The sequence below is a fragment of the Ascaphus truei genome, chromosome 5 (assembly GCF_040206685.1).
Source record: "Ascaphus truei isolate aAscTru1 chromosome 5, aAscTru1.hap1, whole genome shotgun sequence".
Classification (NCBI taxonomy): Eukaryota; Metazoa; Chordata; class Amphibia; order Anura; family Ascaphidae; genus Ascaphus; species Ascaphus truei.
Genome location: NC_134487.1, coordinates 9,114,999 through 9,133,576, shown reverse-complemented (window position 1 = coordinate 9,133,576; position 18,578 = coordinate 9,114,999). Strand labels below are relative to the sequence as shown.

The following is an 18,578-nucleotide window of genomic DNA, read 5'->3' as shown; positions in this document are numbered from 1 at the left end:
CCAACTCCTGGCTATCACCACCACTCCTCCCAGGGTCTCCAAACTTAATCTCTTCTAACCCAACTCCTGGCTATCACCATCCCTCCTCCCAGGATCTCCAAACTTAATCTCTTCTAACCCAACTCCTGGCTATCACCAGCCCTCCTCCCAGGGTCTCCAAACTTAATCTCTTCTAACCCAACTCCTGGCTATCACCAGCCCTCCTCCCAGGGTCTCCAAACTTAATCTCTTCTAACCCAACTCCTGGCTATCACCACCCCTCCTCCCAGGGTCTCCAAACTTAATCTCTTTGCCCATTTTGTAGAACAGGATTTTTCTGACCCCTCGGGGTTAACAGAGAGTTATCATCTCTGGAAGTTTCATATTTTCTATAGATGTCCGAGACTCATGGCCACTGTCCCACACCCACAGTCACTCCTACCAACCACTGTGGCCAAGCACTGCCATCTCCTGCACTTATTCCCTCACCTGCTGTCTCTGTTAGTCTCCCAACAAACCACTTAGATTGTAAGCTCTCCGGGGCAGGGATTTCCTTTCCTATTGTCTGATTTTGTTTATTTCACTTATTGTATTATTATAATTCCCTGTACTGTATTGTCCCTCTTGTACAGCGCTGAATACACTGTGGTCGCTATATAAATAAAGGTTATACATGCATACATTAAGTACACTTTTCTCTGCTACGCCTCTCCTAGTCCATTCTTTGACATTGGGAAAATGTTTCCTAGCACACAGCAGCATCTGCTGGCTGTTTGTATGAACAGAACCTGGTGCCAGTCACGTTAGTAACGGCTTCTCTTTCTTTGCCATTGTTATTGATTTAGACACGCCGTTTTTTTAATATGACTGTGCAGGCTGAGAGCAGAAGAGGTCTGTTTTATGATATTAAGTGATTTGTATTATTGATTCCATCGACATTTTCAGCCAGTTCTTTAAGTGTTCCAGACAGTTGGGTATTGACGCAGTAATTACAAATAGTCAGGAGAATTGGCCACTTACTCTGTATACACCACGGAGAATGTCCTTATGTTATGTAACTATTCCATATTATCATGTATATACTATTTATAAATGACCAACCTATTAAAATAAATCTGAAAATGAATAACCCGCACAATAATTGATTATGTTGTATGCAACATTTGACATATTATCCATAATCTAAATATAAAACTACAAGAGGAATAAGTGGTGGAAAAGTATTTTTTTTAAGTTAATTACATAGAAACATTAATAATAACGGACAGTTTTTGTGAAGATTCTTTCTGCCATGTTTCCTATTGGAGAACAAATAATGTCCTAATTATTCCTCTATTTTGTTTTAAACTGCACAAAAAAATATATATTTTTCGAGATTTGGGAGGAAATAAAACAAACTCGCTCATTTTGCCAAACTCAAACTTTTCATTGTGATCTGATTTGGGAATCAAAAGTTTTTGAAGATCTGGAGCTTTTACAGTGAACGTGATAGTCTCCTCCTATAACAGCTTCTGTTTGATAGAATAAAGGGGTTAGTTCCAGGATCGTACCTGTTCTGTACAGAAGGAGAGAAAGAGCAGCGGCCAAAAGCAGAACGCCTCCAATTATGGACCATTGCCAAGGCTGCCAAAACGAGGGATCTAGATAAAAATGGAGGACACAGAAGAGGTTAATGTGCGATAAAAAAGGCATTGGTTTTTTAAGCACAATCATTTTAAATGGTGGGTTTCCAAGCATTGGATTGACTAGAATAAAGTGAGTGCACTCATCCATGAAACACCTTCTCTGCTATTTTTTACTTCTGGTTCACAATTGGAAGGGCAAAGCCTGTAGTTGTTGCATGGGGGAGAAGCAATCCCAGCCCAGGCGCTCAGCCTGACTCACTGCTCAGGCTGTTCCATTAATCTCAGCTGAGCGTTGTCTTTAAATATCAAGCATTTCCAAGCCTGCTTCGCTATATGCAAAATCAGAATGCCAGAGAGACATAAGGGGGAGAAAAGAGAGAAACATGAGGGGAGAAAAGAGAGAGAGACAGGGGGGGGGGGGGAGAGACACACAAGGGGTAGAAACATGAGAGGAGAAAAGAGAGAGACATAGGGGGGAGAGAGACACATGGGGGGGGGGAGAAAAGAGAAAGACATGTGGAGGAGAAAAGAGAGACAGAGACATAAGGAGAGAAAGAGAGACAGACATGAGTAGGAAAAAGAGAGAGAAAGAGACATGAGGGAGAGAAGAGGGAGACATGAGGGGGATAAATAGAGACAGACATGAGGGGGAGAAATAGAGACAGACATGAGGGGGATAAATAGAGACAGACATGAGGGGGAGAAATAGAGAGAGACATGAGGGGGATAAATAGAGACAGACATGAGGGGGAGAAATAGAGAGAGACATGAGGGGGAGAAAAGAGAGAGACATGAGGGGGAGAAAAGAGAGAGACATGAGGGGGAGAAATAGAGAGAGACATGAGGGGGAGAAAAGAGAGAGACATGAGGGGGAGAAAAGAGAGAGACATGAGGGGGAGAAAAGAGAGAGACATGAGGGGGAGAAATAGAGAGAGACATGAGGGGGAGAAAAGAGAGAGACATGAGGGGGAGAAAAGAGAGAGACATGAGGGGGAGAAAAGAGAGAGACATGAGGGGGAGAAAAGAGAGACATGAGGGGGAGAAAAGAGAGAGAAAGAGACATGAGGGGGAGAAAAGGGATAGAGATATTAGGGAGAGAAAAGAGAGAGAGGGAGAGAGCTGATAATGATGATGGGGAGAGAACAGATGATGATGGGGAGAGAACAGATGATGATGGGGAGAGAGCAGATGATGATGGGAAGAGAGCTGATGATGACTGGGAGAGAGCTGATGATGACGGGGAGAGAGCTGATGATGACGGGAAGAGAGCTGATGATGACGACGGGGAGAGAGCTGCTGGTGATGGGGGGAGAGCTGCTGATGGGGAGAGAGCTGCTGATGATGGGGAGAGAGCTGCTGGTGATGGGGAGAGAGCTGCTGATGATGGGGAGAGAGCTGCTGATGATGAGGAGAGAGCTGCTGATGATGGGGAGAGAGCAGATGATGATGGGGAGAGAGAAGATGATGATGGGGTGAGAGCAGATGATGATGAGGGAGAGAGCAGATGATGATGAGGGAGAGAGCTGATGATGATGAGGGAGAGAGCTGATGATGATGAGGGAGAGAGCTGATGATGATGAGGGAGAGAGCTGATGATGATGAGGGAGAGAGCTGATGATGATGAGGGATGATTATGATGAGGATGATGGATGATGATGAGGGGGAGAGAGCTGATGAGGATGAGGGGGAGAGCTGATGATGATGATGTGGGATGATGAGGGGGAGAGAGCTGATGAGGATGAGGGGGAGAGCTGATGATGATGATGTGGGATGATGATGAGAGATGATCAGGGAGAGAATGGAGGGAGAAGGAAAAATAATTGCAGTCAGCATTATTTTACAGTATATTACTATGCAGATTTATTTAAAGTGTGTGGTGAATTGTACACAACTTCAGAGAAAAAAGCCCAATAGTATTTGAGAAAAAAAGCCATTGAATGTCATTGTGGACGGGCGCAGAGAGGCTCCCACCCTCTACTTTACCCCGTGGCGCATTTCCCATTAGGTGGCAACATTTGGGGTGCTGAAAAAATGTCCGCTCCCTTACACATTTGCCACGCTCGGGCCTAATGGTTCACATCACTGACCTGTTTGCTGAGCGAAAAGTGCGGAAACTGAACTTCTGCCTTAAAAATAAATGGTTAGTACAGGAGTAATCTATATATTATATTTAATCTATATTTATATGTGTGCGGTATATTTAATTTGGAATCTACAGAATACGTTCACTTATAATGGGGCCCTGAAAAAATGTTTGCCCGGGGGCCTGTGCATGCCTAGCTACGCCACTGCGCTGGGAGGCGCTATGTATGTACTGCAATCTAAGTTCCTAAGAATTGGTGCCTCAGCCATTGCCAAACCAATTGCTTCCATCGTCAACTCTATTCTGTCTGCAGGCCATATCCCTAAGGCACGTTCTATAGTGCTGGGCGCGTGCTGCGCCGTGCGCGTGGATTTTTAGTTGGCTGACGTTAGTCAGCCTTTCTTTAGAAGGGCTGCGCGTGCCAGGGAGAGGGGAGCCGACAGACAGCGGCAAAGATGAGGAAAATCATCTTTTCGCGCCGCTGCCTGCGCTCAAATGTATGTATGTGTGTATGTATGTATGCATGTATGTGTGTTTGTAGTGGTGTGTGGGTGTGTGTATGTGTGTATGTGTGTGTATGTGTGTGTGTGTGTGTCAAGGATTGCAAAACAAAAAACAAAATATTTATTAAACTTTTTTTTTCTTTAAAAGATCTTATTTAGGACTTACTTTCACTCACACAACCCATGCACACACATATACTCACACATACACACACATATACACTAACCTGCAGCTCCCGGCTCTATATACAGGAAAAGCATTCGGCACGTGCACGTGCGTTCGCATAGGAACAATGCTGTATATTACAGCCCTAAGACCTGGAAAACTGCCAGGGAACAAATCCTCCCTAAGTCTCCTGGTCAGAAAGCGTATCGCACAGCAGATGCTAATGCCAATTATTGACTATGGAGACATAGTATACGGCTCAGCACCCCAAACCCACCTTAGCAAACTTGACACCCTCTACAATTCAATATGCTGCTTTGTTCTCTAATGCAACTACAACACACATCACTGCGAAATGCTCAAAGAACTAGATTGGTCATCACTAGAGTCTAGGCGCAAAGTTCACCTTTCCTGTCTCACCCTCAAATTCTTTCTGGGCAAGCTACCCAGCTATCTGAACAAGCTCCTCACCCCTACCACATGCAGCACCTATCACCTGAGATCAGACTCCAAAAGGACATACTTGAAAACGAGAGGTAACTCTCAATGTATTACTTCCTGGTAAAATATTTTATAAATAATAAAAGACTGTTTATGGTCCCAAGGTTCAACAAAGTATCCGGACGTTCCTCCTCCTCTTACCGTGCACCCCAAAACTGGAACAACCTACCAGAGACTCTCACTGCCACCACCAGTCTACGTTCTTTCAAAACCAAAGCTGTCTCACATTTTAATCTGGTCTGTAACTATTATATACACCTGCATGCAATGTCTTGTATGTAATGTAAACCCTGTTCACTTAATGTAACTCTATGCCCAGGACATATGTGAAAACGAGAGGTATCCCTCACTGTATTACTTCCTGGTAAAACATGTTATAAATAAATGTACCTGGGTGGTGCTACATAATTAAACACATACCTACATGCAAATCAGTTCTGTAATATGAGATAATACTTACTACTTTATTTATTTTTTATTCAACTCTTAATGCCATTTTTAATGAGTTTTAATATACCGAGCAACCTGTGATTTCTATAGCAGGCTTTAGCCGACCTCCCCAGCAGTGCAAGATCTTTGTAACACTTTCCTGTTTGTGATCATTTGTTGCCAATGATCCAAGCAGTTTGAGCTGCAAACTGTAACAATAGATAATGTTACCTTAGTAATATAAGAATACATTGTAGCTGGTGTGTTGCACTGACTGAAGATTTGATTGAAGCTGAAAGCTGTCTCACATTTTAATCTGGTCTGTAACTGTTACATACGCCTATAATATATATTATCTCTAACTATGCATGCCATGTATTTATATATACTGTATATCCTGTTTACTTATGTGACTATGTATTTTAACCATGTCTTATTTGTCATCTTAACTCTGTGCCCAGGACATACTGAAAACGAGAGGTAACTCTCACTGTATTACTTCCTGGTAATACATTTTATAAATAAATGAGCGTGTCCTAAGATTAACCCAGTAACAATGTATTCATGTGTATAAATAGCAACATGATTAGAAAACAGGATACAGGCCCCTTTCAGTGTGAGATAGGCAAGGAAATGATTGGTCATAACGAGAAGAGAGGTGTTAAAACAATTATTTGCCTCTCTACATACTAAACCAAGGAGGTATATACTGGCAAATGTATTACAACCAAAGGAAGCTGCAACCTTAACATTAACTAATATTTGGGTTACACAGAATGAAGGGCAAAGGCAGCGTGCTAAAATTAATTCAAATAAAGTACCTGTCCAAATGGATCTCAGCCCAGTCTGTGGGGCCTATTCAGGGAGCTCCGACAAAATCACGGCCATATCGAACAGTTTGGCATGACCCAACCTCACAGTCTGATGTTTGTGTTATCACGGTATTCAGAAAAAGATATCATCAGTCAATACCACTCGGGGTAGCAGTAGAAAGCTGAACAGAGAGAGCTGTATCTCCCTGCACAGAGAAAGCTGCATCTCCCTGCACAGAGAGAGCTGCATCTCCCTGCACAGAGAGAGCTGCCTCTCCCTGCACAGCTCTTACAGGCGATCTCCCTGCACAGAGAGAGCCGCCTCTCCCTGCACAGCTCTTACAGGCGATCTCCCTGCACAGAGAGAGCCGTCTCTCCCTGCACAGCTCTTACAGGCGATCTCCCTGCACAGCTCTTACAGGCGATCTCCCTGCACAGAGAGAGCTGCATCTCCCTGCACAGCTCTTACAGGCAATCTCCCTGCACACAGAGAGCCGTCTCTCCCTGCACAGCTCTCACAGGCGATCTCCCTGCACAGAGAGAGCTGCATCTCCCTGCACAGCTCTTACAGGCGATCTCCCTGCACAGGGAGACGCTGCATCTCCCTGCACAGAGAGAGCCGTCTCTCCCTGCACAGCTCTTACAGGCAATCTCCCTGCGCAGAGAGAGCTGCATCTCCCTGCACAGCTCTTACATGCGATCTCCCTGCGCAGAGAGAAGCTGCGTCTCCCTGCACAGCTCTTACAGGTGATCTCCCTGCACAGAGAGAGCTGCGTCTCCCTGCACAGCTCTTACAGGCGATCTCCCTGCACAGAGAGAGCTGCGTCTCCCTGCACAGCTCTTACAGGCGATCTCCCTGCACAGAGAGAGACGCCTCTCCCTGCACGGCTCTTACAGGCGATCTCCCTGCACAGCTCTTACAGGCGATCACAATTGTTTATTAACATATTACTGTTTATTAACATATTACTGAAGCAGGGGACTTTATTTTCCAAGGCGCCGGTCTGTATTTATGTTTCTTCAATGAAGGGGTTAACCCCCACTTCGAGGTCTAACCACCCTCCCCAGGGCAATTAACCCCTTCATCAACCCCCTTCACCACCAACACCTCACAGGAATGGGCAAAAGTTCTATTAGCCAAAGATGGTTAATAGCGCTTTACCCCATTCAAATAATCAATACAGTGCAATACACTCAAATACATTACTATAAAAAATACATTACTATAAAACAAAGCTCTAGCCTTTTCATCTATTGATTGTCACTGTGGCCTCATTGGCAAGCAATGGCCACCCAGCAGCCCCCCCCCCCCCCCCTCCAGCACCAGCATATAGTAAATTAAAGTTGTACTTGCCCTTGCCATCCTCATCTTCAGTCTTCTGGTCTTCTGTGGCTGCAACATTAAAATAGCATAGATGACAACAGTGACAATCAATGGATAAAATGGCTACAGTTTTGTTTTATAGTGATGTGTTTTTTTATAGTAATTTATTTTAATTTATTGCACTGTAATGATTATTTGAATGGGCAAAATCACTATTAGTCATCTTTGGCTAATAGCACTTTTGCCCATTCCTGTGTGGTGTTGGTGATAGAGGGGGTGAGTGAAGCTTGTAATTGCCCCAAGGTGGGTGTTTAGGCCTTGCCGTAACCCCATTCATTACGTAAGCGGTTGTAACTGCTAAGTTAATAAAAGGGTTAACACCTCCAGCAACCCTCCTAACCACCCACCCTGGGGCAGCAACAAGCTTCACCCACCCTCTCTACCACCAACAAACCTGGCATTGCTTTTTAACCCCTTCATTACTTTAGCGGTTAGGTACTAAGGTAATGAAGCTGGGCTGTAAATGTATTTTTATTACATAGGATTGCAGTAGGGGGTCTCCGGAGCTGGTATTAATGTGGGTCAGCTCCGGCTTCAATCCGATGTAGTAACAATACATCCCATCTCGAGATCAGAATCTGCGAGTTGCAGCCATGATGTGAATCTCGGAGCTACCTGAATAGCTAGATGTGTCAAATAATGCGAGTTTGAGCATTTTTTAGAGCTACCGCTCGGTTTCTCTGAGTGAGAGTGCTACCGATCGGCAAGAAGCAGTTTTATAGCGAGTTTAACGCGTTATCGGAGCTGTCTGAATAGCTACACATGCAAACTCGCTACAAAAGTGCTCAAAACTGTCTAAGTCAATTTCCACAAGTTCAGTACCATAAGATTGACATAAACAGATTACATTATTTAATATGTAAAAGAGAGCTACAAGGTATCACAACCAGGTAACTGCAGACCTGTAAGCCTGATATCTATAGCAGGGAAGCTACTTAAAACCCTCTAAGAGGGAAAATGAGGTAATAAAAATGTTTATAATAAAATTATTAGTTGTCAACATGGACCATGAGGAATAGGTCATGCCAAACGAAACTTTTTAGTTTCTATGAAGTGGTAAGTAGAGAATATAGACCAAGGCAATGAAGTGAATGCATTTACTTCAATTTTGCAAAGGCGTTTGATAAGGTGCCACACAAGAGGAAATTGGTTTTGGTAGAACTACAGTACTTGCACCTGGATTGAAAACTGGTTTAAGGATTGGAAGCAGAGAGTTGTCACAGATGGAACATATTGTAGTGTAGAGCGAAACTCTGACCAATGTGGTTTCTAGAAGGCCTGGAGCCCAGCTTACCTAGTACTTTCCCAAGGTGGTTTCTAGAAGGCCTGGAGCCCAGCTCACCTAGTAATTTCCCAAGGTGGTTTCTAGAAGGCCTGGAACCCAGCTCACCTAGTACTTTCCCAAGGTGGTTTCTAGAAGGCCTGGAGCCCAGCTCACCTAGTACTTTCCCAAGGTGGTTTCTAGAAGGCCTGGAGCCCAGCTCACCTAGTACTTTCCCAAGGTGGTTTCTAGCAGGCCTGGAGCCCAGCTCACCTAGTACTTTCCCAAGGTGGTTTCTAGAAGGCCTGGAGCCCAGCTCACCTAGTACTTTCCCAAGGTGGTTTCTAGCAGGCCTGGAACCCAGCTCACCTAGTACTTTCCCAAGGTGGTTTCTAGAAGGCCTGGAGCCCAGCTCACCTAGTACTTTCCCAAGGTGGTTTCTAGCAGGCCTGGAGCCCAGCTCACCTAGTACTTTCCCAAGGTGGTTTCTAGAAGGCCTGGAGCCCAGCTCACCTAGTACTTTCCCAAGGTGGTTTCTAGCAGGCCTGGAACCCAGCTCACCTAGTACTTTCCCAAGGTGGTTTCTAGAAGGCCTGGAGCCCAGCTCACCTAGTACTTTCCCAAGGTTGCAAAAGAGCATTTGTTTTGTATCTTTCTGTGCGTGAAATGGGTTACCATATTTGATCATATACATCATCAAAGGGGGGCTGGGTAGGACACGTAATACTGTCCACCCTCCTTGATGATGTACATTTGATGACCAAATATGGTCATACAGGCTCATGATGTATAGCCCCATATAAGGGCATCTACGTCATCTAGGGCAGGGGTCTCCAAACTCAGTCTTCAAGGCCCACCAACAGGCCAGCTTTTCAGGATATCCCTGCTTCAGCACAGGTGACTCAATTGAAGACTGAGCCACTGATTGAGCCACCTGTGCTAAAGCAGGGATATCCTGAAAACCTGGCCTGTTGGTGGCCCTTGAGGACTGAGTTTGGAGACCCCTGATCCAGGGGGAAGAAATACAGCTCTGCGTCTTACCTTCAGCGGAGACACGGCTGCAGACGGAGGGACGCCTGCAGGTGGCTGCGCAGCTCGTCTAGAAGGTGAGTACCGAGTATTCTCTCCCTGCAGATGCCCCATCAAGCGGAGGATTAACACTGGGGTCCCATTCAGAAGCATGAACCCCCGCAGCGTTAATTTGTCTTGTGACATCACCGGTCACGTGACAAACGGGAGTGGCACACCTTAGTGAGCCACCCAGTTAACCCATTAAGGCAGTTAACACCCTACAGTAACTAGTAGTCCCCAATAAGGGGGCTACATTAAGGAAAAAACATATCCTTTCCAACCAATTAGATTTTCTTGATTGATACATCTGTTGCATCAGTTCTTGCACCTGGTTTGGTTGCAGGGGCTTTGATAAATTACCTTCTGTGTAAACCCAATCAGGAATGCACGTTATCATCCCTAAATCGTCTCCATATTCACTAAGCTAGTTATATGCAGAAATAACACTAGTCATTCAGTTCAGTACAAGCTGTTACCCGGTGGAATTGTATACAGATGTGGCCATTTTGCTTTTCCCCGCAGCTAGGGATTGTCGGGTGGGGGGGAAACGACTCCGGTGATGGTGAATCTGGATACAGCGGTGTGCGCGCTAATACAGTACTAACTATAGTTACAGTATTCACTAGTTTCATGCAAAACAGTGTCACATTATCTGAGAACTATTTCAGAAAGCCTTAGGATTTAGTATTCTCCTCCTTCTCTACCTCTCTGTCACATACGGCACACCTGTGAGTACGTGACCTGCATACAGTACAAGGGTTAATACACATCTCACAAGCGGTCCCACTTTTCACCTTTGCAAAGGTTCCTTAAATGAACTATCTCCCCTCAATCTGTCCCCATATACCACCTGTCATGACCAGCACACAAGTGAGCACGTGACTTAGATATGTAACCAGGGTTAATACACACGGGTACTCTAGCCAACCCACCTTCCCCCTCCACAAGGTACTTTCAATGAGTTAATATTAACCCCTAGTCAATGGGAATCATATGTACACACTTCCACCACCCAAGAATGATGCAAATAAAAAAATATGTAAAATGAATGTCTGCCAGGGTCTCAGGCCCCTGTTTATAATAGAAAAACTATGCACTTAACACACAAAAATCTGTTGTAGCAAAATGTGTAGCATAAATGGGGGTTTATGTTGTTTCAATGGGGAAAAACAGTACATAAGACTTAGCAAAGTATTAGGAAAATCAGATTTCAACAGAGGTGTGTTTTGGACCAAAAACGTGAAGTCTAATTTCTGTGCCAGTGAGCCTCTGGGAGAAAATCCTGACATATGGTAACTTAAGGTGTAGGGATTTCAGTTTTCTGTTTTATCCTGTTATTTTAAGAAACTGTCTTGAATTTACTGTAATTGTACAGTATGTTCTTGTAATCCTTTCTCTTTTTTTCTTTTTTAGATCCTGTAATCTAAGCACTGTAATTATATCAATATCTATCAATTTTTTCATGGCAAATCTTGAACAAAGATTCCTAACTACATGCCCCCACAAACCCTATAAATACTACAGATACATTGATGACCTGTTTATAATATGGAAAGAGGGTGAAGGAAACCTACAGTAAAACAATTCCACGAGTCCCTGAACTCATTCCATCCATCAATTAAACTCAAAATGGATTATTCGGTAAACTTTCTAGATACAACAGGAACACTGAAAAATGGCAAACTACACACATCTGTATACAGGAAACCAACAGACAGATGCAGTTACCTCCACAACTCCAGCTTCCATCCCACTCATACCAAACAAGGTATCATACACAGCCAGGCTATAAGATACCACCGCATATGCTCTGACACTGAAGACAGAAACCGGCATCTCACAACCCTGACCGAATCGTTCAGACAGAAGGAATACAAACCAAAGACCATTGCCAAAATCATTACATCTGCACTAAAAGCCCCACGAGAACACCTGCTACAATACAGACAGAACCTACCACACGCATACCACTAGTGGCTACATAGAACCCAACCCTAGAGGGTATATGAAAAATTATCAAAAATCTGCAACCCATGCTTGCAGAGGATGTGACATTAAAAGAAATCTTCCCCAAACCTCCCATTCTTGCGTTCCGGCAACAACCAAACCACCTGAAACAGAAATTAGTCAGCAGAAAACTTCATAACGATTTTAAAGACACTGATAATGGCACAAAACCGTGCAACAACACACGCTGCAAACTCTGCAAACATATTTGCCAGGATCCCACAGCCAGTTACAACCATGGAATCCTCAATGTTAAAGGATCATACAGCTGCACATCCAGGAATATAGTGTATATGATTCAATGTAACAAATGTGACCAAGGTTGCTACATTGGGGAAACCAGACAAAATTACAAGGCAGAATGAATATGCACAGACACTCTATACTCCATCATGAAGAAGGAAGATACTGCTCACCAGTGGGACATCATTTCTCACAGCCAGATCATTCCATAAATGATTTAAAAATCAAAATCCTCAATGGAATGTTTAAACGCACCCAAGAACGGAAAAGATTTGAACTCAATAATAAAACTCTTTGACACCAAAACCAAAGGACTTAATGCGGATATGGGGTTTCTCACACCCTATCAAAATTGTTTGTAATTATCCTGCCTGCCTCTCTTCTTATCCACACTTTCTCCCCCTCCCCTCAATACCTTTCCTTGTCACCCTCCCCTGACTTCAAACACTTTTAACACCCTACCTTATCTACAGTACATATCTGGGGTTTTTTCTACACTGTTTTAGCCATAGATTCCTTTGTATATCAGTATTGCAGACCTGATGAAGAGAGGAGAACTCTCGAAAGCTTGTCCTATGACATAAATTGTTAGTCCAAATAAAAAAGGTATCACCTAATACTGAAGAACTAATTTATTCTGCACTATCTATCTATCTGTCTATCTATCTATATATATATAAATATACATATATATATATAAACATTTAATAAGTGATGCTTTTGGCTCTGTTGCACGCTCTGGAGAGAGTATTTACATTTTCACCACATTTTGCAACAACAGATTTTTGTGTGTTAAGTGCATAGTTTTTCTATTATAAACAGGGGCCTGAGACCCTGGCAAATATTCATTTTACATATTTTTTTAATTTGCATTATTCTTGGGTGGTGGCAGCATGTGGATAGGATTGCAATTGAGTAAGGGGTAAATACTAACTCATTGAAAGTACCTTGCGGAGGAGGAAAGTGAGTTGGCTAGAGTAGCCGTGTGTATTAACTATATGGGGATGGATTGAGGGAGATATTGTTCATTTAAGGGACCTTTGCGAAGGTGAAAAGTGGGAAAGCTTGCAAACTGTGTATTAACCTTTGTGCTGTATGCAGGTCATGTGCTCACAGGTGTGCCCTATATGACAAATGGATGTCTATAAATATTATCGGTAGCTATACTTTTTTTTACTCCTTTGATATTTTTTATTATTATTATTATTATAATTATGTAGATTTATATACAGTTATGGAGTGCTGGTTTACTTCATCTGCATGTATGGGGCTTTTTTGGTAAGGTGTCTAATGATATAAGTGATTATACTGAAGAACATTTTGTTTTCGATTTGAGTTATTGATAGTTTTGAGATTAGAGATGTGAGAATATTCACAATTTTTTGGCGAATCGGTGAAATAAGCGGATATCTTTTGCACAGGAGTCTCCTGTCAATGTGTACAAGTCCTACCTTTCTTTAAAAGGACCGGAGGGACCCGGATGGTCTGGCTGATCCGAACGGCTTGATGCTCTGCCGCACAGGTCACTTCTGTATCCCGGTCACAGCTGGAGATGTTCACCCCGTATCTGTATGTGCTGCTATAGGTTCCATCTGTGTTTGTAACTAGGAGGGAATCATTCAGCCCAAACCCTCCACAGGTCGTGTTCAGTGAGATAGTCACAGGTTGTGGATAGAATTCACTCGCTGTGCAGGTCACGGTGTCACCATCTTCATCATGAGAGAGGTTCATTCGTGGAGCAACTGGGGACAACAGATTAAAGGAGTTAAATAAAATGTATAGTTGTATAATTACATGCAATTTGTTCACACCCCCTCTCATATTCTTTATTATTTTTATTTTAAAGTTGAATTTTAATGCTCCACAATTACCAATGTATTTCGCCTTGTAATGTGCCATCCAAGCATTTTCTCTTTTACCATTTGTTTTTTTACACAGGATTGAAGCAGGGTTTCTCAAGCTGAACCCCATAAATGTCAGCTCCAGGGACCCCCTGCTTCCTGAGATACTTACCTCCATAGGGGGTGTCAGTAGCCGTTCCACTCGGCTACCACGGTTCACATTGTGGCGGTATTTTGAAGCTCCTGCGCCCTTCGGGCCAATAGGAAGCCACGGCATAATCTGCCTTGACTCAGTATCAGTATCGCGTGAAGCCTTTGAGTCTGGGACTTCCACTCCTAAGTCAAGTTCGTGTTTTCCTGATTTCTTCTTCAGTGCTTGAAGTACCCAGTTCTAACTCCAAGACTTCTGTTTCTAAGTCATGTTTACCGCTCACCCTGCTTCCTGCTGTACCAGATAAAATCTGTTCTCTCACCTTTCAAGCAGATTCTACACCCGTGGGTCCTGCCTGATGTGTTCTCTCTGGATTTCAAGTTACCATCGTCAAAGACTGAAACACTCCATTTGGACTTTCTTGCCTTGCCTGAGGTGCCCGTCCCTGCTTCTTGTGCTCTCACTGTGGGCACAGGCATGCTTCTCTCCAATTGCTATTCAGTGTCTACTCTGTCCTCTGCGGATTCCCTGACATCTGTACCAATGCTTTCCTGAGCTCATCTACCTAGGGGTGCTGACCTACTGATTGCAGTGCCACTGCTTTTCCTTTTAAAGAAAGCACTCTCTAACAAACGCAGATCTACTACGGTTCCCAGAAGGTTCAGAAACAATTCCATGTCGCCGAAATCACAGAATGAGCCTGCTCCTGTTCGCTCAGAGCTCTCACCTGAAGGGGGGGATACTGTAAGGGTTCCAGTCCTGGCTTTGGCTGGAACTCACCCTTAAAAGCATTCAGAGCTTTCAGGCAAAGGCCTCCCTATACTTGGCAATTGGAATCACCTGATTCTGGACTCACACTGCAGTCTGCTTCTTGCTGCCTGCTATGTCTGCCCATTGCTGCCTGCAGCTCTGTCCCTGTTGGCTTCCCATGCTATATAGGGTCAGCCCATCCCCCCAGGAAGTGGCTGAGCAGAATCCTTTCTTGGTGTTACTGTGCTGGCCACAAGCTCCTTTGCTTGGCCCTTCTTGGCCTTCCTGTGCTGAAGCTTGTGCTGAAGCTTCCTGTATCCTGGAGCCTCCATTGTCCAGAGGCCATTACTGTGCCAAAGCCCTGTGCTGAAGCTTCCTTATCTAAAGTCTTCACCTGCAGCATCTACGCTGAAGCGCCTTTGCCAAAGCCCTTCCGTTTCCTGAGGACCTCCTGCGCTTTAGCACCTGCCCTGATCCCCTGCGCTGCAGGAGTCCTGTCCCGGAGTTCTCCCCTTGCGCTGCAGTGCCTATACTGAAGCTTTCTGCTGAAGCGCTAACGCTGACGCTCTACCTGATGCCAACCCCGGTCTGCAACCTCAACCTATGCTCCTGTGCCGCCTGCCCTGACCCGCACCTGGATATCATTTACCCTGACTTCTCCAATCCTGACCCGGCTACGTTTGACCATGGAATACGCACTCCGGACCCGGCTCCTGGCCTAAGGTCGGTGTATATCCATCCCCACTTCCGCTCTGCGGTCCAGTTTGTGGCGAGAACGATCGTGACATGGACAGGCTTTACAAGTACTGTTATACTGCAACCTTCCTCTAGCCTATATTATACATTTGCTGTTCTGCATCTCCCTAAAAGTTCTCTAATCACCCCAAGAACTCCAGGTGTACTCCAAAAGATATTGAGGATCAGATACAACCTTTTCCGTAACACATTTCTCTGCTTGTAGCTCAGCTAACCTCTGGGAGCGATGTTATTAGTCTGTGGCTGGGCAATTTCTAGTCAAAAGGTAATTTGGGGATCAGAGACATAACAAATATGATATTATCTGAATTACCCATTCCTTTCCCTGTTTTCACCATGCACAGTAAGTGCTCTCTAGTGTATGTGGATCGCTTACACAAGGGCCACTAAAGCAGACAATATAGAGACATCGGAGACTATCCACAAAAATCTCTCATCAGTAGAACTGGTGCACAAATAACACCTGATGTATCACCACAACAATCCAGTTTCTGAAATCTGTATGTGAACACCTAATACTGGGCCCCAGTGAGACACAAGTTGCTGTTCCCCAGAGGGTATTATACTAGGATAAGAGGTCAGTGGATAGAATTGACAGATGGGAGTAGTACTTAGGGTGATACATTACTCCTACTTTCCGGGCTGGTCACTCTACGTGCGCCAATAATCGTGCCAGTAGACATCCCAAGGACTTTGCAGACTACCACTTTGACCCCTAATTAATATGCTCTGTCAGAAAATTATATAGGGGGCACAGACAATCTCTTTTGTCATCAAAACCTCTGCAAAGGTGCAACAAGAACTACAGATACAGCATGTAATTTGGGTAAATTAGAAGTATTAATTGTATAATTCTCATGTCCAAGTAGTCCAACCTATGTGTCTGTTTTGACTGAGTAGGCGACGTCTGTGTAAGTGAGTGACATTGGGAGCTTTTATATCGAGCAGAGATATAGAACATAGATATTTTAAATGTCAAGGAAGATTAGTTGTTTGGCACATCCTGAGTCTTTAAAAAAAAAATGGTGTTTAAATTCAGATTAGTCAGTGACAATATCCAAAACTGGATGATGAAAAGAGGAGTCATATTATGATTGCAGTAACGTCAGGTGAGTCAGTTCTGAGATCTTTCACTGGGTTAGGGGAAAGGTGAAACATCTCAGATATAAGTTGTAGTTACTGTATGTTCAACAGTTAAATGAAAACTTCATAATACAATTCCGATTTTCTTTACCTTGAACTGTAAGATGAATTTGACTCGCAGTTACATTCATTGATGGAGGTGGTAGAGTGATGCTCATGGTACAATTATAGAAACCGGTATAGTTTATAGAAGCATCTTTAATCACCAATGATGATTGTGCGTATTTTCCTTTTTCCACGCAGACTTTCTTGCTTGAATCATTTTGGTCTGTGCTGCTCCATTTTTCGATCACAGATTGTCCAATTGTATGAGAGAAACTCCACATCGAGGAATATCTCTCCAGTTTTGTATTGTCCGTGGTGCAGTTCAGGATCACAGGACTTCCCCTGGACACGGTGACCAGAGAAGGCTGGTGGGAGAGGGCATCTCTGGAACAGCCTGGGGAATAATAACACTGTTATGGGGGAGTTCAATAGACTTCTAAGCGGCTGATTGATAAATCCATTCCACTCAATTGGTTACATAGTAGATGAGGTTGAAAAAGACAAGCGTCCATCAAGTTCAACCTATGCTAATTTTTAGACAACAGATACTTTATCCTATATCTGTACTGACAGTATATTGATCCAGAGGAAGGCAAACAGAAAAACCCAGTGACATATCTCATAAGGGGAAAAATAAATTCCTTCCTGACTCCAAGAATTGGCAATCGGATTAATCCCTGGATCAACATCCTTCCCATGTATACTTATTTGGTATATCCCTGTATACCTTTCCTATCTAAAAAGATGTCCAACCTTTTTTTGAACAAATCTATTGTATCTGCCATCACAGTCTCCATGGGTAATGAATCCCACATTTTAACTGCCCTTACTGTAAAGAACCCTTTCCTTTGTTGCTGGTGATATCTCCTTTCCTCCAACCTTAAGGGATGCCCCCGAGTCCTTTGTACTGCCCGTGGGATGAATAGTTCTTTTGAAAGCACCTTGTACTGTCCCCGAATATATTTGTATATAGTTATCATATCGCCTCTTAGACGCCTCTTTTCTAATGTAAACAAATCTAATTTAGCTAGCTAGCTCACCTGCTGGCTCAGGAGGTCTGAGTGGCTACGCCGTTGAAGTTTGGGAGCAGCAAAGTGTTGATAAAATAAAGTGAACTTAAGTGTAAAAATGCAAAGTGTAATTACTTGTAAACAACATATGAATTATTAATAAAAATGTATCACACAAAACTTCACAACATATACATAAAATATGTGAAAAGTGCAAAGAACGTAAAGGAAAAGAGTCCAACCAGTCCTTTTTAAATCAGTACATAAAACATGTGGATAATTGATGCTGGTGTGGGGGGTCTTCGGCTGCTCTCAATAAGGATGAACCACATCCAAGATTGCCTAAAAAAGAAAAAGAAGAGAGCGCACGCCCCATAGCATAATACTGTTGATTTAATAATAAAAAAGGAAGGGAGGGTAGGGGAGGGGGGGGGGAAGAATAACACTCACAAGAGTATAAATCAATTAAAACATTGTGTGAATAATTCACCACCATCCGGTTCTGTACTGTGAACGTCCACAGTTCTTGGCTCCCTCAGGGCTGTATGGAGATGATATTATTCACAGGAGGACCGGGGTGTAATTCGCCGAGAGAATTCAGTCCATGTGTGTCAGAAAAACGCCTCCTTCACTTCAATGGCTGCCGGATCAATCGTGCGCTCCAAAGCTGCCTCGTGCATATGCGCAGCGTCGTGATGACGTAATTGCGCAAATTGGATTCCCTGACGCGTTTTGGTGGGCTTGAACAGTTTATATATTACAAGTATATTTTTTGCCTTATGTATAGTTAATGTTTATTAATCATCTATTATACTGGT

The 18,578-nt window shown here is 43.6% G+C and overlaps 1 protein-coding gene across 1 annotated transcript in view; it reads right to left on the bottom strand.

Annotated features, from left to right (window-relative positions):
- LOC142494383 (uncharacterized) overlaps nucleotides 1–18,256 on the bottom strand; it is a 29,529-nt gene extending 11,273 nt beyond the window's left edge. The window contains exons 1-4 of the mRNA XM_075598931.1: nucleotides 18,211–18,256; nucleotides 16,797–17,144; nucleotides 13,516–13,806; nucleotides 1,530–1,619 (exon numbers count right to left, since the gene is read on the bottom strand). Coding sequence (XP_075455046.1) covers nucleotides 1,530–1,619; nucleotides 13,516–13,806; nucleotides 16,797–17,144; nucleotides 18,211–18,256 — 775 coding nt within the window. The remainder of the gene's footprint in view (nucleotides 1–1,529; nucleotides 1,620–13,515; nucleotides 13,807–16,796; nucleotides 17,145–18,210) is intronic.
- Between the last annotated feature and the right edge of the window lie 322 nt (nucleotides 18,257–18,578).